A 23,163-nucleotide genomic window follows, 5' to 3' on the forward strand; every position below is an offset into this window, starting at 1 on the left:
GAGATCCTGAAAGATCTACCCTTGTCCTCCCTTTATTTTTCACCTACATGTTGACCCATGGTGACCTCATTTGAAAACCTTTCACATGAATGCTGATATTGAACTTTAGTTTGCCCACAACCTCTCTGTATCTCTCCGACTGTGATTTCTCACATTTCTGTTCAGTGTCAGGAAGACTGAAGCCATTGTCTAAGATCCATGACAACCCTTCGCTTTCCTGGTCATTGCAGAGGAAGGTTCCTTAGTCACTTTGATGTTGGAAGCACAGATGGCTTTTCTGCCACAAATCTATTCTATTGCTAATACCTCCATTGCTTACCCCCTCTCTATCATAATGTGCGCCTCTGAGCCTACCATACCTCATCTGCTGCTAAAATTCTCATGCCTTTGTTACTTTGAGACTTTAGAATTGTACAGCACGGAAACACACCCTTCGATCCAACTCGTCTGCGCCGACCAGACATCCCGATCTGACCTAGTCCCATTTGCCAGCATTTGGTCCATATCCCTCTTAAACCCTTCCTATTCATGTACCCATCTAGATTTTACTGTTCCAGTCTTCTAATTTTCCCACCTTGCATCCCGCAGACACCTGCGCATGTCCAAGACTCTGCTACCTTTCCTTAGCTCAGGTGAAACCTTGTCACCTTTGCTTGCTCTTTGACTAACCATGTCACAATTTTAAAAGTCTCATCCCTGTTTGGAAATCCCTCCAAATCCTCACTATCTCCGTCACTGTAACCTCCTTCAGACCCACATGTCGACATGATCTCTGCAGTCTTCCAGTCTTGGCTTTTTGCATACCCCCAATGTTCATCATTGACAGTAATGCTTTTAATTGCTTTGACTCTGGAATTTCCTTCATAACCTTCTACACCCCTCACTTCTCTTTAAAGGTACTCCTTAAAACCAACCTCTGTGATCAAGCTTCTGTCATCTAGCCTGATATCTGAGTGATTCAGTGTTTTTATTGATATCACTCGTGTGAAGTGCCTCAGCTACGTTAAATGGCGGTAAACCAAGAAGATGTTGTATTTGCGGACAATGTGCCTGTGAAATTTGAGCTGCACAACATGAGATCCAATGGCACAGCTTCAAAATCCTATTTATGGACATTGCTTGCTAATTTCCCAGGGCTATTAATAATAGCCTAAGTTTATTAAGGTTTCAGCCTGTGAGTGTTCCAGCATTGTGTCTCAGCTAACTCAGGCATGTTAATATATGTTAGCTGATAGCCTTAGGGCAGTGGAGGAACGACAGAATTAAATTCCTAACTCTTGTTGTTTAAGAAGAGAAGGATTTAATTCAAGTGATCAGCTGGTAATATAATTACAGCCATTCAGCACGAAATCTTTCTGTCATCTTGTCATACAGTGGGACTTGCAGATCCTATCATAGTTCCTTGAAAGTGAAGTCTCAGGTAGATAGGATAGTGAAGAAGGCTTTTAGTATGCTTTCCTTTAGGAAGGATTTTGAGACTTTCCAGCATGTTGCTAGGTTTGGAGGGGTTAAGATATGGGGAGAGGCTGAATAGGCTGGAACCGTCGGGAGCTGAGGGGTGAACTTAGAGGTTTATGAAATCATGAAGGGCCTGAAAAGGGGAAATAGACAAGATATTTTCTCTGGGTGGGGGAGTCCAGAACTAGAGGGCATAGGTTCAGGATGAGAGGGGAAAGATTTAAAAAGGACCTAAGGGGCAACGTTTTCACACAGAAGGCGGTGCATGTATAGAATGAACTGACAGAGGAAGTGGTGGAGGCTGGTACAATGACAACATTTAAAAGGCTTCTGGATGGGAATATGAATAGGAAGGGTTTAGAGGGATATGGGCCGGGTGGCTGGAAAACGGGACTAGATCAATTTAGGATATCTGGTCGGCATGGAGAAGTTGGACAGAAGGGTCTGTTTCTGTGCTGTACATCACTATGACTCTGTAGTGGTTCTGGATGTAGGTGTGCTAGCTGAGCTGGAAGGTTCATTTCCAGACGTTTCGTCAAACTACTAGGTAACATGTTCAGTAGGCCTCTGGACGAAGCACTGTTGATAATTCCTGCTTTCTATTTATATCTATAATGATTCTTTAAATCCAATTCATTTTCATAGATCTTTGCAAGAGGGATACAGTTTGCGGAGTGATACTGAGGGGTGAAGTAAGTGGGCAAAAAGTTGGCAAATGAAGTATGATGTGGGAAAATGTGAAGTTGTTAATTTTGAGTGGGAGAACAAAAGAGCACAATATTATTTAAATGGAGAAAAACTGCAGAAAGTTGCAACACAGAGGAATGTGGGAGAATTTGTACACAAAATACGGAAAGCTAGCACATAGGTGCAGCTGGTAATTAGGAAGGCAAATGGAATGTTGGCCCTTATTTCAAGGGGGTTAGTGTATGAGAGTAGGGAAGTCTTTAATGCAGCTGTGAAGGTTGAGATCACATCTGGAGTACTATGAACAGTTTTGGTCTCCTTATGTAAGCAAAGATATCATTTCATTGGAGGCAGTTCAGGCAAGGTTCACTTGGATAACAGCCCCCTTGCCGTATGGTCTTCTGAGCAAAGGCTAAGCAGGTTGGGAGTCCACCCATTGGAATTTAGAAGAATGAGAGGTGATCTCATTGAAATATACAGGATTCTTAAGGGACATGGTAAATACTGATGTTTCCTCTCCTGGGACAGTCTAGGACCAAAGGGCACAGTCTCAGAATAAAGAGGTGCCAGTTTAAGACAGAGGTAAGGAATTTCTTCTCTGTCTTTGGAACCCCTTGACACAGAGCTGTGGAGGTAGAGTCCTCTTGTCTTTTGTGGCTGAGGTAGATGCTCGATTAGTCAGGGAGTCAAAGGTTATGGGGAAAGGTCAGGAAAATGGACGTGGGACATGCTGGAATAGCCCTTATCCTATTCAATGGCAGAACAGGCTTGAGGGGCTGAATGGCCTTCTGCTGGTTCCAATTTTTTGTGGTCTTACCTACATTTACAGCGATGTGCACTTGTGACAGGGCTGGTATTTATAACCCATCCCAAATTGCCTTGAGAAGGTGGTTGTTCTAACCCTTGACCTGCTAGGAACGGTCCTGTCTGAGTCATTGATAAGACCTCTTCTTAAGAGCCAGGTAACGGTCAACTCATTGGTGTTTTGGGGTCACATGTAGTCAGGGTGGAGCGGACCTCCCACCTATCACCTTTACCCCCACCTCCACCCACCTATTGCACTCTCGGCTACCTTCTCCCCAGCCCAACCCCCTCCCATTTATCTCTCCACACCTGAGGCTCCCAGCCTCATTCCTGATGAAGAGCTTGTGCCCGAAACGTCGATTCTCCTGCTCCTCGGATGCTGCCTGACCTAGATTAGATTAGATTAGATTACTTACAGTGTGGAAACAGGCCCTTCGGCCCAACAAGTCCACACTGACCTGCTGAAGCGCAACCCACACAGACCCATTCCCCTACATTCACCTCTTTACCTAACACAACGGGCAATTTAGCATGGTCAATTCACCTAACCTGCACATTTTTGGACTGTGGGAGGAAACCAGAGCACCCGGGGGAAACCCACGCAGACACGGGGAGAATGTGCAAACTCCACACAGTCAGTTGCCTGAGGCGGGAATTGAATCCGGGTCTCTGGCGCTGTGAAGTAGCAGCGCTAACCACTGTGCCACCAACCTGCTGTGCTTTTCCAGGACCACTCTCTCGACTTACATGTAGTCAAGTCTAGGTAGAAATGACCAACTGCCTTCCCCAAAGGCATGTACTGCCTTCCCAAAACCTCCAAATCCTCCTACATTGAAACAGGATTAAATCAGGGCCTGGGAAATATTGTGTGATGAATTGGACCTTGAGACTTCACTGATGAATTGGTCAGGTAAAAGTGAGGACTGCAGATGCTGGAGATCCGAGTCTAGATTAGAGTGGTGCTGGAAAAGCACAGTATCTGTTGCTCCCGATGCAGTTTCCTTTAAATTGGGGAGACTGGGTGTCGTCATACAGAGCACTTTAGAGAACATCTCTGGGACACCCATACAAATCAACCCACTGCCCTGTGGCCCTACATTTCAACTCCTCCTCCCACTACAACAAGGACATGCAGGTCCTGGGCCTCCTCCGCCGCCACTCCCTCACCACCTGACACCTGGAGGAAGAACGCCTCATCTTCCACCTCAGAACACTCCAACCCCAGGGCACCAATGTGGACTTTACCAGTTTCCTCATTTTTCCCTCCCCTCCCCACCCCCCCGCACCCCCCCGCACCCCCCACACCCCCCCGCACCCCCCACACCCCCCCGCACCCCCCACGCCCACCCCCCCCACCCACCTTCCAGCTCAGCATCATCCTCATGACCTGTCCTACCTGCCAATCTTCCTTCCTACCTATCCGTTCCATCCTTCTCTCTGACGTATCACCTTCATCCCCACCCCCATAATCCCATTGTACTCTTGGCTACCTTCTCCCCAGCCCACCCTCCCTCCCATTTATCTGTCCACCCTGGAGGCTCCCTGCCTCCCTTCCTGATGAAGGGCTTTTGCCCGAAATGTCGATTTTCCTGCTCCTCGGATGCTGCCTGACCTGCTGTGCTTTTCCAGCACCCCATTAATCTCGACACCGGTGATTTGGTGCAGATTGTTGCTGGGTGAGGGGGAATGAGAGGTTGGGGGTGAGGTGGAAAAGACATTTGAGCCAATAAGGTCATAGCTGATCTGATTGTGGTCTTTATTCCATGCTCTTTGGAGGTAGTGAGCACTGAGGTAGCAATGTAGGATGGCATGGACTGTTGTTATTTGACAACTGGACGGCCCCTTTTAAAAGTTTGCTTTTTTAAAAATGGTGGGCGTGGCCTGAAGGACAGTTCTTTGAGGCTTGATTGTTGTGAGAAAAATAAACTTGAGTAGGTAGGCTGCTCTTTTTTTCTGTTGTGGGGAAACTGTTTTCTGCTGTTTTTTTTGTCGTTGTGGGGAACTCCACCTCTTTCCCCCTCCCCCACTATCAATTACTTTTTCCACCAAACTCCTTCGTCTAATTAAAATCTAAAGCCGTGCTCAGCAAAGCTCTTATTAGCCCCAAAACTTCACTCTGGGACGATACAAGGTGTGATTCCGTTTAAAAAGAAAGGGTGAAAATGTTTCGTGAGCACTGCTGTGCAATCTGCCTCTTTGGTCCCTCAGTCTGCTTCTTCAACTCTGCGCGATTTTTTTTTATTTGTCTGATTTTTTTTCTCATGAGAAAAGTCTCAGGACGTTTTCCTACGTTAACAGGTACCTTACAAATGCAGATTGTGGTTGTGGCATGTTTGCAAATGCTCCTGTCCAGGTGTTGGAAAGGTGAGCTTGGTTCAGTTCCACGGTGGCTACCATTTTTGTTTGTTGTTGGCAGCCAGCGCTCTCTAGAACATTCTCCCAGAGTCACATGTTCACCTGAGTAACGGTCAGCAGGTTCAATTCACAGGGGCTCGGTAATTATTGTGTGCCTACCATCAAAACGGAAACAAAATCTTGGCGGACGCTAGAAACGCAAAATGAAACGAGTAAGTGCCGGATGCGGCAATGTCGATGGATAGGGAAGCGGAGTTGATCTCTTGACTCTTTTGCCTGAGCTGAGAAAGGGCTCGGAAGCCTTCACAAAGTTTGGAGCAGAGGTGAGGGAACAGTCAGGACCTGAAGGTCTGCATAAGGGAGATGGTAATGGGGTGGACAAAGAGGTGAAAGAGGGGGTCCAGAGGAGGAGGAAATGGCAAGAGATTGCATCTGAAAAAGATGGAGTCAGAGGCTACGAAGTGCGATTGTTGAATTGAGGGATATATTTTTAAAATTGGAGCGGACTCGATGGGCCAAATGGCCTTCCTTCCACTCCTACGCCTTTATGGTCTTAAAACCATGATGTGTGTGTTTGGGCCGGGCTGGTTATTATATACAGTATACACACGAGGAAGGGTCACTTGACTCGATACATTAACTTTAATTTCTCTCCACAGATGCTGATAAAGTGTGGTGCTGGAAAAATCACAGCAGGTCAGGCAGCTTCCGAGAGAGTCAATGTTTTGGGCATGACCCTTCATCAGGACTTCATCTGCAGTCTTCACTATCTCCACAGATGCTGCCAGACCTGCTGAGCTTTGCCAGCGATTTCTGTTTTTGTTTTTAGCATATACAGTAGTTCCCCTCCCCCACCCTGTACCCACGGCAGATACATTCCAGGATCTATTATGGAAGCCCAAAACCAGGATAGGAGCGAACCCATTCATTCCAATGAGAAACGTGCCTTCCCAGCAGCCTCCTGGTCTCTGGTTCCCTGTAATGTGTCCGGGACGCGGTAATTTGCGGGTAATTGAAACTGCACAAAACGCTTCCATGGATATGGGGGTCACCCTGTACACATCTTTTGGTTCTGAGTAAAACCATGGAGATTGGATGATTTGGGAATGCGCGAATGATTTGTTTTGAGATTATGTGCAGGTGGCTGTTCACTTTCTCCACTCCTTACTGGTTGAGAAGAGATACAGGTCAGAAAATTCCTGCACAATGGAAAATACCACAATCCGAGCGAATTCTGTACGTGCTGAGGTTGGACTGAGAGAAGACATCTGTTAGTGCCTGGCTTGGGCGAGTGGCGCATTGGTATGTGGATTAAGAAGGATACCTGACCCTTCTGACTGGAGTAACTTCCAAAGTTACAGTAACTGCCTGTACAGACTGTCTGACTCTGGCTCAGTGAGTCGTTTATATCAATTCACCATCGCAACAGGACCATTCATTTATGTAGTGCATTTATTCTGGTGTTCTCCCTGGCCCAGTGGCTGAACAGTACCAACTGGACCTTCTAATTACCAATCCCAATACTCTGAGCCTCTACACTGTATCCTGTTGATCAAATTGTAAGGCAAGTTGTTGCACTGTTCCCACAGGACAGTTCCAGGTTGCTTCAAATGACGGAGACAATATCATGAGATAGAAGATGTGCCTCTATGTATTTTTCAGAGTTGCATTAATGTGAATCGAAGGTTTAACACTGGATCACTAATTTTATCTGTGTCTGTGTCCCCGTCTGTGTTTATATTTTATCCTGTCTGAATGTGTAAGGAGCAGGGAAAGCAAGTGTATCTAACAGTGTATGCGGGTGTATGTGTTTGCGCATATGGAGAAGCTCAGTGGGTAACATTTGAACAATAGATTCGCCCTTCAAAATGTGTCTGACGTGAGCTTGTAGTTTTGCAGATTTTCTTTCAGGCCATAGGAAGTCACTGAGCTCTTCAAGGATATACAAAAGTGAGGGAGACAGAGAGGGGGGAGGAATGCAGAGGCCAGGGTGGGAAACTGAAGGCACGAATCAGAAGGAAGGGGATTTGTCAAATGGGAAAGGGGGCAGAGTGGCCGCAAAGAGAGGGCTGGAACAGAGTGTCTGGTAAAGAGGCTGGCAGTCAGTGGAATGCGGATTGAAGATTGGAGTTGAAGAGCAGGGATTCTGAGTGAAGATCACCATGGTCGGACGGGAAGGGAAGGTTGGAAAATGAGGACTGTGAGCTTGTGGATGATTGGGACAGAGATGGGAGCTGGAAGAGCATTGGAAAAGTCAATCCCTTGAGGTGATTTCAAGAGCAGGGAAAGGAGGATCGAATAAAGTTTGGTACAAGAGCAAGGAAACTGATTTGGTCTCTCAGGGGACGGGTAGGGAGTGATCCTAGGTTGGGCCAGTACAGATTGGAGAGACTTGATATCGAAGGGAAGAAGAGGTTCAAGGAGGTCAGATGAGGGAAGATTTGAGATGAGGGGTTGGGGGGAAACTCTGGGAATAACACAATGTTTATGAAGAAGGCACAGGGGTCCAGAGTTGGTTGTGGGGGTGGAGAAGGTGGAGGGGAGAGTCATGAGGCAGAGATGATGCCTGAGAAGCTGAGATGATTGTAAGGGTTTCATGGACAAAAGGACGGCATTGAGGGTCTGGTGAAAGTGAGGTGGAGGGCAGAGGAGGGTGAGGCTGTTACTGTAACCGCAGGAGGAGTTAGGACAGTCACAAAATTGAGAGCCTGTTTTCAAATGGAAACAAAGGCGAACTTTCCCTAATCTTATGACTCTAATATCGGAATGGGTAGGGGTGGTGTTTACTCATGCAAAGAAAGAGGGTTATTTCTGGTTCCTGGGATGCTGACAGTGTTGTAAGCTATATAGGATGTGATGGGGCATTTAATTTAAACAGAGAGCTGGGCAGAAACCTCAAATGTGGTGAACTGTGTGTTTTTAGTTCTGTCTGCCTCTCTGTCTCTAACTATAAAACTCAGTAAATGAAGTATGAGCCTATGTAAAATGATCACAAAGTGCTCAGTTCAGTAAGGTGATGTGAACATGTATGAAAAATGGAATGGCCATGTATGTGTGTGAAAGGTAAAAGACCACATATAAGATGTACATGCACAATTTAGAGGGTTGTGTATCTCGATATCAAGCAGCCTAACACAGAGTACAGGGTGGACGAGGCTGTATTCGCATCTCTGTGGTGTGTTAGGATTGTAACATGCCTAGTGATTTCCACTGCGATCCGCACAGGGGATTGCACGATCCCATTCCCAAAGCTCTGCTGGTTTTTGTTTCCCTCTGAGTGGAATTTGTAGGAACAGAAGGAGACCATTCAGTCCCTTGAGACTGCGCTGCCAGTCAGTTAGATATTGGTTGACCTGGAGCTTTGTTTTATTTGTCAAGATCAGAGTGGTGCTGGAAAAGCACAGCAGGTCAGGCAGCATCTGAGGAGCAGGAAAATCGATGTTTCTGATGTTCAATCTTGATGAAGGGCTTTTGCCCGAAATGTTGATTTTCCTGCTCCTTGGATGCTACTTGACCACCTGTGCTTTTCCAGCACCACTCTAATCTAGACACTGATCTCCAGCATCTGCAGCCCTTACTTTTGTCTGCTTCACCTTCTTTACCCACTTTAGCTTTATAACCTATAATATTTTACATGTGGCTGTCTGTGTGTGTCTGTGTCTCTGTTATACGGAAACATAGAAAGCAGGAGTAGGCCATTCGGCCCTTCAAGCCTGCTGTGCCATTCGAGACAATCATGGCGGATCACCTAATTCAGTCCCCATTCCTGCTTCTACCCAATGCTCTTCAATCACTTTAACTGAAAGAATTATATCTAATGCCTTCTTGAAATCATTCACTATTTTGGCCTCAACCACTTTTACTAAGTGCTGTATACTAGTAGCCAGCCACCCATACTCCCATACTCGAATTCTCTTGCAATATAGGCCAATGTATTAGTTGCCGCCTTCGCCACCTGCTGCACCGGCATGCTTACCTTCAGTGACTGTTGTACAAGGACACCGATGCCTTGTTGCAACTCCCCCTTTCTCAATCTATCACCATTCAAGTGATAATCTACCCTCCTGCTTTACTATTACCGTGTCCGCCAGTATTTCTGTGTCTCTGTGTGGGTTATGAGTATCCGGGGAAGTGTGTGTATGAGTGTATCTTTTGTGTCTGTGTGAGAGAGAATAGGTGACCGTTTGTTTGTTTGTTTGTTTGTGTCTCTGTGTGTGAGTGTATGTGTGAGTATGTATATTTGTGAATATCTGTGTGTCTCTGTCTTTATCTTTATGTCTGTGAGTATCTGTCTGTGCCTCTGATTGTATTGTGTGTGTCTGTGTGTCCACTACCACCTGATGAAGGAGTGACGCTCTGAAAGCTAGTGTTAGTTGGACTATAACCTGGTGTTGTGAGATTTTTAACTCTAAGTTTGTGTGTGTGTGTTTGAAAGTATTGGTGTCTCTGACTGTGTGAGAGAATATATCTCTGTGTGTTTGTTTGCAAAAGTACCTGTGTCTGAATGAGAATCTCTGTCTACCTAGCTCAGTGTCTGTGTCTGCGCATGAGAGTGTGTTCAACACTGCCCCACTCTCCTCTCTGGAAAGGAGTGGGGTATTCTCGAGGGGGTTTCTCACTGAGATGTGGGAGGCAGCTTGCTGTTCCCATGGTAACCAGATCAATTCTTCCACCAGACTCCGTCTGCCGCCAAAGGGAGTAATTCCTTATCTGATGGGCATGCGGCAAGGCCGCCGAGGTTCCAGGAAGATAAAGCGCAGCTCCGCCGTGTATAAGTATGTGGGTTTTATTTTTTCTTTCACGAGTGGCCTTGCAACCAGTGCCAGCTGCCTGCTGCTATGAGGCCCCCACATGGGATCAGACTAGGTCACAGCCCCTAGCTCCACCCATCCTTCCCCCTTTCCCCTGACTCCTGGAGCAAGAGCAGGTTAACCAGCCTCTGCATTCACTCAAATCCTGAGTCCAGCCACCGTGATTCCGGATCCTGGACTAACTATCCTTGGCTAACGGCTCAGTTTTGAAAGTTCCAACTTCCAGAGCCTTTTGGGAATGAGAATTCCTGACTTTCACTGCCCTTTGTAGACGGCCGAAGATGGGGCAAAGGTGGCTAACCCCCTCCACAAGATGCTGCCTCTAATCAATGCTTCAAATCTAAATGTTTGCATCCCATTTTCTGGGATTCCCTTCTGGGATAGAGAGAGAAAAATCATTGTGTTATAGAATCATAAAGATGTACATCACAGAAACAGACCTTTCGGTCCAACCCGTCCATGCCGACCAGATATCCCAACCCAATCTAGTCCCACCTGCCAGCATTTGGCCCATATCCCTCCAAACCCTTCCTATTCATCTATCCATCCAAATGCCTCTTAAATGTTGCAATTGTACCAGCCTCCACCACTTCCTCTGGCAGCTCATTCCATGTGAAAAAGTTGCCCCTTAGATCTCTTTTATATCTTTCCCCTCTCACTCTATGCCCTCTCGTTCTGGACTCCCCGACCCCAGGGAAAAGACTTTGTCTATTTACCCTATCCATGCCCCTTGTTATTTTATAAACCTCTATAAGGTCACCCTTCAGTCTCTGATGCTCCAGGGAAAACAGACCCAGCCTGTTCAGCCTCTCCATGTCACTCAAATCCTCCAACCCTGGCAATATCGTTGCTTTCAAGTTTCATAACATCCTTTCGATATGGAGACCAGTTGCTCAATCATTTTCAGCAACTCAGTTGCACCTCATCCTTTTTATGGCCTTTATCATTCTGGTGAAATTACACTACACCCCATCCCAGTCTAGAATCTCTCAAGGTGTACACCGTGCTGGTCATTGTTACCCACATAAGACTATAAGACATAGGAGTGGAAGTAAGGCCATTCGGCCCATCGAGTCCACTCCACCATTTAATCATGGCTGATGGGTATTTCAACTCCACTTACCCGCATTCTCCCCGTAGCCCTTAATTCCTTGTGACATCAAGAATTTATCAATCTCTGCCTTGAAAACATTTAGCGTCCCGGCCTCCACTGCACTCTGCGGCAACATACACCTGAGAGTACGCCTGAGTACAGGCCCACCACTCTCTGGCTGAAGAAATGTCTCCGCATTTCTGTTCTGAATTGACCCCCTCTAATTCTAAGGCTGTGTCCACGGGTCCTAGTCTCCTCGCCTAACGGAAACAATTTCCTAGCGTCCACCCATGCTTCCCTCTGTCCTACAGTTTGGAGCCTGTCTGCCTGATATAGGCAGCAAGTTGAAAGGGAGTCTCTAAGCTGAAAACTCCTGATCTTACACTATGCAGACCCTGCCTGTCAACTGGCCATTGGCTGAGTCTGCCTTCTGAGGTACCAGACCAGAGGGCTTTGTCTTTGCCCCATGTTAGTGGGGAACCAGCACCATCTGGTGGCTGCACTGGAGAGCTGCTGTTGGCCAGGTTAATTAGTCTGATCTTATTTCAAACTTAGATCAAGTTGGACAGGCACCTGCTCCATCCAGGTTGTCCCTCACTATGCAGTAGTGATAATTTGTACATAATAATGTAATCTTCTCCCACATGCACCTACCCACGCACCCATACACACACAACCTCTGAATCTTTCGGTGGGAGAGGCAGGAAACCAGATAAAGCAAGTGAGGGTAGCGGTTTTCTGAGAGTGCTGGTTCTGGTTTGTCTAGGACCCAGCCTATTCACTCTGGACTCCTCCCGCCCATCATCCAAAACATTGACCAGACCCACCACCCCTCCATCCACTGAAAAACCACTGGCGATTTCCAATACATTTATTCATTATCGATTAAACCTGGAGGTAAGAAAGGGGACAGGGAAAAAGGATTAGGCTTTGGTCTGGGTGCTTTTGAGGTGCAGTGAAAGCAGTCAGACCATGCTGTACATTGAGAGTACAGTCTGGGTGTGATCCGCTCTTGCATAGAGCACTTTGTGTATCTGTCTCTATGAAGTTCCTGTAAGCTGTAGGATGTCACATCTTGCAAGTGCCCCCACCCAGCCTCACCCACAATCTGTCTGATCCCATGGCCCTGCTAACACATTAACTTGCTGCATAGACTTTAACCCACAGCTTTTCACATGAGTACACTGTTTCACTTGCCCCTCTTTCTACTCGTTCCTCACTGCCTCTTGTTATGTTCTGGGTAGTGGTTCTGAGTACGCTTTCTAATGCTGCTGTTCCTGCTGTGAATATTTCTTTTTTATACGACGTACCACACCGGTATATACACAACTTAGAATTGTCACACTGTTTGATGACTGACTGTGCTGAGCTATGGAATGTCTCCTAGCAAGTAATTCTATCCCAATAACCTTCTGCTTCTGAATTCCTCCCTAACTCTTCCCTTTCCCTGGATGTAGAGGACTGTTTCCTCTTGCAGAAGCCATGCTGAGCACCTCTGTATGTTCTGAAAGACTGTAGTTTGTGATTATGGTCTGTTTCCCCGGGTCCTCCATTTCTAGTGGACTGAATTCCTAACAGGACAACTTTCGACCATTGCATACATTCCATGATTGTCCTGGGGTCTCCAGGAATTGAAGGTTAGCCTGTTGGACAACACACCAGAACAATCCGAAGTGTAATAAAATAGATCCCTTTCCTTCTGTACTTCTGTTTATGGCTCCGAAAAGCATACATTTGGAAAGGAAAGATTGACTGTTAATAATCATCAAATTGAATAACTTGGTTTCCAGTTGGCTTGGAAACAGGGTGACTCACTGTCCCACATTTTAAGTGATTGTCCTTTAACTTTGACTGTTTTGCCTATCCTTCTTGCAGGACTCCTCTTATCCCTTGTTTCTCAATCTGCTTTTCTGCCTTTTGTATTTGCACATGCTCACAAAAGCACTTGTGACTATTCCCACTAGGGGGAGTTACGGTGACCAGAACCATTTTACCATGAACCTGCGCACGCACTCGTGTACACACGCTCTCTTCACATCACTGTTTCATAAAAAGTTGGTCATTCTGCCTGGAAAGGTGGATCACAATGGAGAAATCCTGGTAGATGACCAGTAGGGAGATAATGGGGTACTTGCTATGCCTGCATACCAGCTTTTTGTGACTCATGCAGTAGAATAGGCATTACAGGTAATTCTGGAACAATTCTCGCAAGGAATTAAGGAATACTGGGAGAGTGCGGGTAAGTGGAATTGAAATGCCCATCAGCCATGATTGAATGGCGGAGTGGACTCAATGGGCTGAATGGCCTCACTTCCATTCCTATTTCTTATGGTCTTATAATGTGCCACCCTTCAGGCTGTCTGCCTGTATTCCTGATGAAGGGCTTTTGCCCGAAACATCGATTTTACTGCTCATCAGATGCTGCCTGACCTGCTGTGCTTTTCCAGCACTACCCTAATCTAAACTCTGGTTTCCAGCATCTGCAGTCATTGTTTTTACCTAATGTGTGTTTCAGCAGTGCGATTTGGCTATAACATTGCTGAAGAATTAGGAAATGATATTTTAGAAAATGCTTATCTCCGATCGATTCCATTGGGGATTGGTTTGTGTGCTTTGTCCTGTACATGCACTGATGTGTGCGCTGAAATATCTGCACTGTTCTGCACGTGTGCCATGTCTGTGCTGTTCTGCACTTACAATGGTATCCAGGCATGCATGATATTGGTGCATTACAGTGCATGCGCCGACATCTCTGCGCCGTTCTGCGTATGTGTGACGTTTGTGCTGGTCTTCGTACAGTTCTGTGCTTGTGCCAATGTCAGCTGCTGACAGAGCAGCTTTCTTTGAGAAAGCTGTACGGTACCATACAGAGAGCAGCTTCCTTACATTTCTTAAGTATACTGTGTTAGATTTGGTAGTTCCGATTTGGAGATGCCGGTGTTGGACTGGGGTGTACAAAGTTAAAAATCACACAACATCAGGCTATAATCCAACCAGTTTATTTGGAAGCACTAGCTTTCGGAGCGCTGCTCCTTCTGATGATGACCACCTGATGAAAGAGCGATGCTCCGAAAGCTAGTACTTCCAAATAAACCTGTTGGACTCTAACCTGGTGTTGTGTCATTTTTTTTAACTGTGTTAAATTTACTTTTGTTTGTTAATAAATATGATTTTTACCTTCATTTAGGTTGTGCTATAATTTGCGTTAGACTTTTGTGTGATTTTTGAGGAATTGAGCATTTTTTTCTCGTCTGCTCCAACTCCACTTTTTCCATAGGCCCCATTATTTGTATTAAGCGAGGTTTTTCTGCAACACAAGCACAGTGTTATAGGAGAACTACCTGTATGTTGGCCTGGACTGGTTGGACCGAAGGGATTGTTTCCGTACTGTATGATTCTAGAGGGCATGTTTTTAAGGTTAGAGGAGAAAGATTTAAAGGGGACCCGAGGGGAAACTTTTCCACATAGAAGGTGGTTCATTTAGGGAATGAACTGCCAGAAGAATTGCTAGGTACAGGTACAGATTAAAACATTTAAAAGACATTTGAACAGGTATATGAATAGGAAGGGGTTTGGACCAAATGAAGGAAAATGGATCTAGTTTAGTTTGGAGAAACGTGGTTGGTATGGACTGGTTGAACAGAAGGGTCTCTTTCTGTGCTGTATGACTCTATGATACCCAGATCCCTCTGCATCTCAGAGCCTTGCAGTCTTGCATCATATCAATAATTACCCACAATATATGTTGTGTTTTGTACATCTTTGCTATTTATTTAACCTATTTATATCCTTCTTCCTCTTCACAATCTACTTTCCTACTGTCTTTGTGTCTTCAGCAAAAGTGGTAACTGTACCTTCTGTCCCTTTATCCGAGTCATTTATATAGTAGAAGGTGAGGACTGCAGATGCTGGAGAGTCAGAGTCGAAAATGTGGTGCTGGAAAAATCAGAGCGGGTCAGGCAGCATCCGAGGAGCAGGAGAGTCGACGTTTTGGGCATAAGCCTTTCATCAGGAATGTGATGAGGAAAGGGGGCTGAGAGAGAAATAGTGAAGCACTGAGGCCCCAGCACTGATCCTGGTGACACACCACTCATTAGATCCTGCCAAACAGAAAGACATCCATTTATGCCTACCCTATTCTTGCTGTTAACCAGCCAACCTTCTCTCCATGCCAATGTGTCACCCCACACCTTAAGCTTTTATTTTCAACAATAATGCTTGATATGGCACTTTATTGAATGCCTTTGGCAAGCTAAGTACAGTACATCCACTGATTACCCCTAATCCACAACACGTTACTTCCTCAAAGAACTCTGATTGAACGTGGTTTCCCTGCATAAAACCATTCTTGACTTTCCCACCTAATTTTAATAGCTTTCTCCAAAATTAAATCTTCCTTGGAATGCAAGTATTCTGTCAAAGTTTCATCAAAATTCTTAACCCCAATTCTATCTCTTATGAATCTTAATTTCAAAGCTTCAAATTTACTTTTTTCTACTAATATTTGGAAGTAATTCATTAAATTGTCTACAGGTTCTTCTAGACATTGTACTCTTCTGTTAAATCTTCCTCATTCAAGAATTTTATTTGTTGTCCAATCGAAATCACTGAAGGTTTTTAAAGCTTCCTCCAAAAATATCTGTACTTTTTAAAAGCTGTTGGTAATTAATAACATCATGCTACAGGACCTACTGAATACGATTGCGTATTAATCTGTTCAGCTTCAAATTTACTGAAGATACAGAATTGTTTTAAAATTAAGAACGGTCTTCTACAAGGTGTGCAATCTTGCTTTCTGTTTGCACTATATGTGATCTTGAACGTATTTGGAATTATTATTTCTCTCTATTTTTCCCCAATTCAGTTATGAATTCTGATTACCTTACATTCGTAGCATTTCAGTACTGCTTACAATCTGTTGCTTACAATTTGTTTCTGTTACTGTCCATTTCTGAAGTAGGGTCATACTGATGTGAAATGTTAAATCCATTTCTCTCTCCAGAGATGCTGCAATACCTGCTGAGTTTCTCCAGCGTTCTGTCTTTGCCTGAAATTTAACGTACAGCAACATTCTTCAATGCTGTTTCAAATTCTGTTGATATAAAGTTTTCTGTGGTCTGAACAGGTGCATCGTTCAAGGATTTTTTTTCCCTTATAACCATGTATTAAATTCCCCTGATACAGCCTTTCAGTTCTTCCAAATGAAATAGTGTACTGAATTACTGCTTTCAGGTTATTAAATTGCATTCTTTTGGAGTAGCGTTTCTCTGTACTGCTTGTTGTGTTTATCCTGGCTTTTTAAACCATCAAAGTGGTAGTTTCCCACCTTTTTAAGGGTTTTCTTGCCCTCTGCTGCCAAGATGAGGTTCTTCCATTTGTTTACAGCAAAATGGATATTTTCCCAATTTCATGATCCAAAATGCAATGCATTTCTTCTGCACAAATATTCTTTTTAAAAGGTTCTCTGGCCATTGCCTTTATAAATGTTTTGCCAAAATCGCGGCTTAATTGTTGAGTTCTGGACTTTTTAAAACCGAAGTTGCTTCTGGTGACTACTCTTCTGCTAGATTCTTTCCCCAACTCTCTCTCTAAATTGGCACCTCTTGTCTGAAATAAATTCTGAGGCCTTTCCAATTCTGCAGCCTGATGCAACTTCCTTTTCTGGCTTTTTCATGTCCATGCCTCATGGAATTTTTTCCTTGTAAGTAAATCATGCCACTTTTTATTGTGATCTCAGTATTGAATGCATTTTCTGCCCCCCCCCCCCCCCCCCCCCCGGCCTACTGTATTGACATCTCATGGATCCTCCTCACCACAACATTGATGCTCAATTTGAAGAGTAAGCAGTCCTCTTTTCCAACCTCTACACTGCTGAAGCCAGGCGCCAACTTGCGGACACCACCTCCTACTGACACGTCAACCATGACCTCACCTCCCATCACCTAGCCATCCTCTCCCAGCCCATCCACAGCCTCATCACCTCAGGGGATCTCCCATCCACACAGCCTCGAACCTCATAGTCCGGGAATCCCGCACTACTGATTCTACCTCCTACCCAAAATCTACAAACCTGATTGTCTTGGTCAACCCATGGTCTCAGCCTGCTCTTGCCCCATCAAACTTGTCTCTGCATACCTTGACACTGTCCTGTCCCCCTCCTGTCCAGGAATTCCCCACCTATGTACGGAACACCATCCATGCCCTCCACCTCAATGACATTTGTTTCCTCAGCCCCTAGCGCCTTATGTTCACCATGGACATCCAGTCCCTGGTACACATCTATCCACCATGATGAAGGCCTCCAAGCCTTCCGTTTCTTCCTCTCACGTCGACCTAACCGGTACCCTTCTACTGACACTGGGTGAACTGGTCCTCAACCTCAACAATTTCTCCTTCCAATCCTCTCACTTCCTTTGGACCAAAGGGGTAGCCATGGGCCCTAGCTATGGCTGCCTCTTCGGGTAAATGGAACAGTCCAAGTTCTGCAGCTACACTGGCATCATTCCCCACCTTACCCTTCGCTCCGTTGATGACTGTATTGGTGCTACCTCATGCTCCCATGAGGAGGTTGAATAGTCCACCCTGACCTCAAGTTTACCTGGACCATCTTAGATGCTTTGAGTCCCGCCCCTCCAACTGCCACCAGGACAGAACCCCACTGGTCCTCACCTACTACCCCACAAACCTCCATGTACAGCGTATCATCCGCCGTCATTTCCGTCACCTCCAAACGGACCCCACCACCAGGGATATATTTCCCTTCCCTCCCCGATCAGCGTTCCGTAAAGACCACTCCCTCCGTGACTCCCTCGTCAGGTCCACACCCCCCACCAACCCAACCTCCACTCCCGACACCTTCCCCTGCAATCGCAAGAAATGCAAAACTTGCGCCCACACCTCCCCCCTTACTTCCCTCCAAGGCCCCAAGGGATACTTCCATATCTGCCACAAATTCACCTGCACCTCCACACACATCATCTATTGCATCCGCTGCACCCGATGTGGCCTCCTCTATATTGGGGAGACAGGCCGCCTACTTGCAGAACGTTTCAGAGAACACCTCTGCTACACCTGGACCAACCAACCCAACCACCCCGTAGCTCAATACTTCAACTCCCCCTCCCACTCCACCAAGGACATGCAGGTCCTTGGACTCCTCCATCGCAACACGACAGTTGGAGGAAGAGCGCCTCATCTTCCACCTAGGAACCCTCGAACCACAATGGATGAACTCAGATTTCTCCAGTTTCCTCATTTCCCCTTCCCCCACCTTGTCTCAGTCAAATCCCTCTAACTCAGCACCGCCTTCCTAACCTGCAATCTTCTTCCTGACCTCTCTGCCCCCACCCCACTCCGACCTATCACCCTCATCTTGACCTCCTTCCACCTATCGCATTTCCAACACCCCTCCCCTAAGTCCCTCCTTCCTACCTTTTATCTTAGCCTGCTGGACACACTTTCCTCATTCCTGAAGAAGGGCGTATGCCCGAAACGTCGATTCTCCTGTTCCTTGGATGCTGCCTGACCTGCGCTTTTCCAGCAACACATTTTCAGCTCTGATCTCCAGCATCTGCAGTCCTCACTTTCCCCTGGACCATCTTAGACACCACCCTCTCCTTCCTGGACCTCTCCATCTCCATTTCTGCTGAACGACTCAACATGGACATCCACTACAAGCCCACTGACTCCCACAGCTACCTGGACTACACCTCCTCCCACCCTGCCTGCTGTAAAATCACTATGCCTTATTTCCAATTTCTCCGCCTCCGCCGCATCTGCTCCCAGGACGACCAATTCCACCATAGAACATCCCAGCTGGCTGCCTCCTTCAAAGACTGCAATATTCCCTCCCACGTGGTTGATGATGCCCTGCAGCGCATCTCCTCCAATTCTTGCACCTCTGCCCTTGAACCCCCCCTCCCCACCCCTCCCCACCAACCTCTGGATATATCACATTCCCGCCATTTCCGCCACCTCCAAACTGACCCCCAAACAGAGATATATTTCTCTCCTCACCCTATCCGTGTTTCAGAGAAAGCATTCTCCCCATGACCCCCATGTCAGGTCCATGCCCCCTACCAACCCACTCTCCCAGCAGCTTTCCCTGCCACGGCAAGACCGGCAAATTCTGTGCCCACACCTCCCTGCTCATCTCCGTCCAAGGTCCCAAAGGATCCTTTCGCATCTGACAGAAATTTCCCTGCACCTCATCATCTACTGTAGCCGTTGCACCCAATGTGGTCTTCTCTACATTGGGGGGAGACAAACTTGCAGATTGTTTCAGAGAATATATCTGGGATACACACACTAACCAACCCCACCGCTCTGTGGCTGAACACTTGAACTCACCCTCCCACTCCACCAAGGGCATGCAGGTCCTGGGCCGCCTCCATCGCCAAACCTTAATCACCTGATGCCCGGAGGAAGAATGCCTCATCTTCTGCCTTGAGACCCTCCAACCACATGGGGTCAATGTGGATTTCATCAGTTTCCTCATCTCTCCTCCCCCCACCTTATCGGAGTCCCTAACTCCCAACTTGGCAACGCCCTCTTGAACGGTCCTATCTGTCCATCTTCCTTCCCATCTGTCTGCTTCACCCTTGTCTCCAACCTCTCACATTCACCCCCACCCTCATCTACCTAGCACGTTCCCAGCTACCCCCCCCCCAACCCCCAGCCCCACCCCTTTCCCATTTATCTCTCCGCCCCCTTAGGCCCTCGCACATTCCTGATGAAGGGCTTACACCTGAAGCATTGATTTTCCTGCTCCTCGGATGCTTTTCCAGCACCACACACTTCAACTCTGATCTCCAGCATCCTCACTCTTTTTTTTTCCTTCCTTCCCTGTTTGTTTTTGTAATACTTTGATCTTGTCCTTGTCCTTACTCTCAATTGCTCTCTCAGAATCTCCCTCTGCAAAATTTCCATCGATTCCTGGTGTGGCCAACCTTTGCTATTTCCCTAGCCCCCAGTGTTATCCCTTTGCCATTTACCAGGTCTGAAATGAAGGTTTTTTTCTGGAGTATTGCTTTTACCATGCTGCTGCATCCATAGGTGTTGCTGAGTGCCGGTTTGTGCATTTTGGCTGTGGTCCTTTTCTTTTCCCCTCACAGTGACGCTGTTCGCGAAGTGATGAGCGCACTTGCTTCAGAAAATGTTTTCTTCTGGGTTGAGATGCACCACAGCTACCTTCAGCGATGGTTCCCACTGCTGATCACCACATTGTACTGGGCTTTAGGTTAAAAACGACTGACAACCAGCGGTTGTTGCCGGTTGCTGTCATCAGTCCCTTTTTTTTTGTAGATATCTTCTCAAAGATGGTTGAGAGATGTTATTGCACATCCCCAAAGAGGTGGCACTGTGCTGAGTTTACAGGCCTGACTGGCTGTGGTAGAGACTACAATATCTTGACAAGAGGAGACTCTTGTGTGACAGGTTATAGTTTGGTACAATTAGCATTAACCAGGTAGGCATAATTGCAATTGTCAAGAGGCTGGGATATGTCTCTGTTTTTATCTGGACATCAAGACAATCTACTTCTACACCCACAAAATGGGAGATGTCTTCACGTTGGGCAGAGCTCACACATTTTCAACATTAACTCTTTTTAAAGCTTTTCCTTTATAGCAAATGATCACTCTGAGTGGCTTGCTTAATTCCCCTTACTCAGTTGCCTAACCCCAATATCCCATTTACCTATTACCCTCTTCACCTCTAGGGGTCGCTTTCCTTTGAAAGGCAGAGCTAGCAGGTGATTTGCTCTAGATGTCTAAAACTATACATGGAGTGGACAGTGTCAAAAAAAAAATTGCTTGCAGTGCTTTAAGTTTAGGATAAAAGGGACTTGATACAGGATTAAATGGAAGATAGAGACCAGGAGAAAGCTTCAGCCCTGAGGTTAAAGGCTGTGAAGGTGCAAGGGTGGGGAAGGCTGGGGCAGAATGCTGGATATAGGGTGGGGAGTTCAGGCACAATGGGCTGGGAGGAGCATGTGTATGGAGAGAGAATCAGAGCAGTATTCTTCATAGGGTGCAGGACTGGGGAAACTTTGTCTTCTACAGAGTAGGGGGCTTTGAAGGTACCAAAGCAGTTTTTGTTATACTGGGTGGAAATTAGGGGGCATTTTCTCTGATGGCCAGAGGCCAGGCAGTTTTACATAGGATTGTGCAGATGGAATGTGGATGGTTTAGTTAGTGAGAAAAGGGACATCAAGGCTATTTTCTCCAGGTGCAGTGGGGGAGGCAACTCTGGCTGTTACACAGAAGGAGGGTGGGGGTGGGGGGGGTGAGACATGATGGTGGCAAAGCTGTTCAGGCAGGCCTGCGCAGGGGGCTTTGTTTGATAGGGGGAATCCAGCAATTTTTATGTTCTGGCGTATGAGACTCAGGAAGCTTTACTGTAACTGTACAACTGGTGAGACCACATCTGGAGTGCTGAGAGCAGTTTTGGTCCCCTTATGTAAGAAAATATATCCTTTCATTCAAAGCAGTTCAGAGAAGGTTCAATAGGATGAACCCTTGTATAGAGGGAATGTCTTACGAGCAAAGGCTGTACACGTTAGTTTAGAAGAATGTGATCTCCTTGAAACATACAGGATTCTTGAGGGGCTTAACCAGATAAATGCTGAGAGGCTGTTTCCCCTCATGGGACCAGAGGGCATAGTCTCAGAATAAAGGGGTGCCAATTTAATACTCCGATGAGGATTTTTTTTTGAGTGTTGAGTCTTTTGAACTCCTCGCCACAGAGCTGTGGGAGCAGAGTCTCTTCTAGTTATTGACCTGAGTGTACATTTAAGGCCGAGGCAGATTGATTCTTGATTAGTTGAGAAGTCACGCGTTATGGCAAAAGGATTGGAAAGTGGGTGTGAGGAATGTCGGATCAGCCATGATCCTATTGAATGACAGAAACGGTTTGAAGGTCAAATGGCCGACTCATGTTCCTATTTCTTGGTGTCTTATGGTTGGGAATCCAGTCAGCTGAATGCTGTGGATGTGGTAGGGGAGGGCTGTTTCTGGTCTGATACTGCATTTTTCTATGATGTCCTGGGATACGAATCCTGTTTGTCAGTACCTGCTCTCTCTCTCTGTTTGATTAATAGTCATGATTTGAAGATGCCGGTGTTGGACTGGGGTGTACAAAGTTAAAAATGTTGGACGATAACCTGGTGTTGTGTGATTTTTAACTCTTTGATAATGTAGTGTTTTTGGCGCATATCCACTAGGGGGTAGCAAAGGCCTATTGCAATGCAATGATAAGTTTGTAACAGGAAGGGATGAGATAAGGATTTCTGTACACTCAAAAATAAAGATGAAGTGTGTCAAATTCTGACAAGGCCCTGACGATATGAAAGAAATCTCCAGGGAAAGTAGCCTTAACAAGCCAATACATGAGCCTTTGCATCCAAAGATATTCCCAGTATATTGAAATTAGCAAATGTTTTTTCCATTCTCAAGATGGGAATCCTGTTCTGCTTTTGTATTGGAAGATGAGGGACTTAGTGTTGAAATGTCAAACTGGACTCATATGTCCTTTTTACATTTAAAAGTCTAATTTTTTTTTTGGAGTAAGTATTCCAATGGCAGGCAGGTCAATAACTAGAAGAGACAGATTGAAAAATATTGTCAAGAGGTGAGGTGAAATTTTCACTATATTAAAGGGGGGAGAGGTTAAGTAGCACATGGCATCTGAACATCAAGTGCCAAACATTTCGACATTAGCAAGAAGGCCAGCCAGCAATGTGACGTCCCCCAAATGAATAAAAGAAAGTTTAAAACCGAAAAAAAACTACAGATGCTTTAAATGTGAAACAAAAGCAGGAATTGCTGGAAAAGCTCAACAGGCCTGACAGCATCTGTGGAGAGAAATCCGATTTAGGATCTGATATCTCTCCACAGACACTGTCAGACCTGCTGAGCTTTTCCAGCAGTTCTTGTGAATTTAAAAAATACCACTATG

At 46.0% G+C, this 23,163-nt stretch overlaps 1 protein-coding gene and 1 long non-coding RNA gene across 6 annotated transcripts in view; one reads left to right on the forward strand and one right to left on the reverse strand.

The window, feature by feature from the left end:
• The window catches only part of dgkza (diacylglycerol kinase, zeta a), a 790,120-nt gene that overhangs the window by 336,205 nt on the left and 430,752 nt on the right, over positions 1 to 23,163 (forward strand). Inside the window, exon 2 of one of the 5 annotated variants that reach the window (XM_072591938.1) lies at positions 9,981 to 10,079. The exons of the other annotated variants lie outside the window; for them this stretch is intronic. Coding sequence (XP_072448039.1) covers positions 9,981 to 10,079 — 99 coding nt within the window. The remainder of the gene's footprint in view (positions 1 to 9,980; positions 10,080 to 23,163) is intronic. 5 annotated transcript variants of the gene reach the window in all.
• The window catches only part of LOC140493474 (uncharacterized), a 59,739-nt gene that overhangs the window by 24,985 nt on the left and 11,591 nt on the right, over positions 1 to 23,163 (reverse strand). The gene's annotated exons all lie outside the window — the stretch shown is intronic.

This window comes from Chiloscyllium punctatum, chromosome 22, assembly GCF_047496795.1.
Source record: "Chiloscyllium punctatum isolate Juve2018m chromosome 22, sChiPun1.3, whole genome shotgun sequence".
Taxonomy (NCBI): domain Eukaryota; kingdom Metazoa; phylum Chordata; class Chondrichthyes; order Orectolobiformes; family Hemiscylliidae; genus Chiloscyllium; species Chiloscyllium punctatum.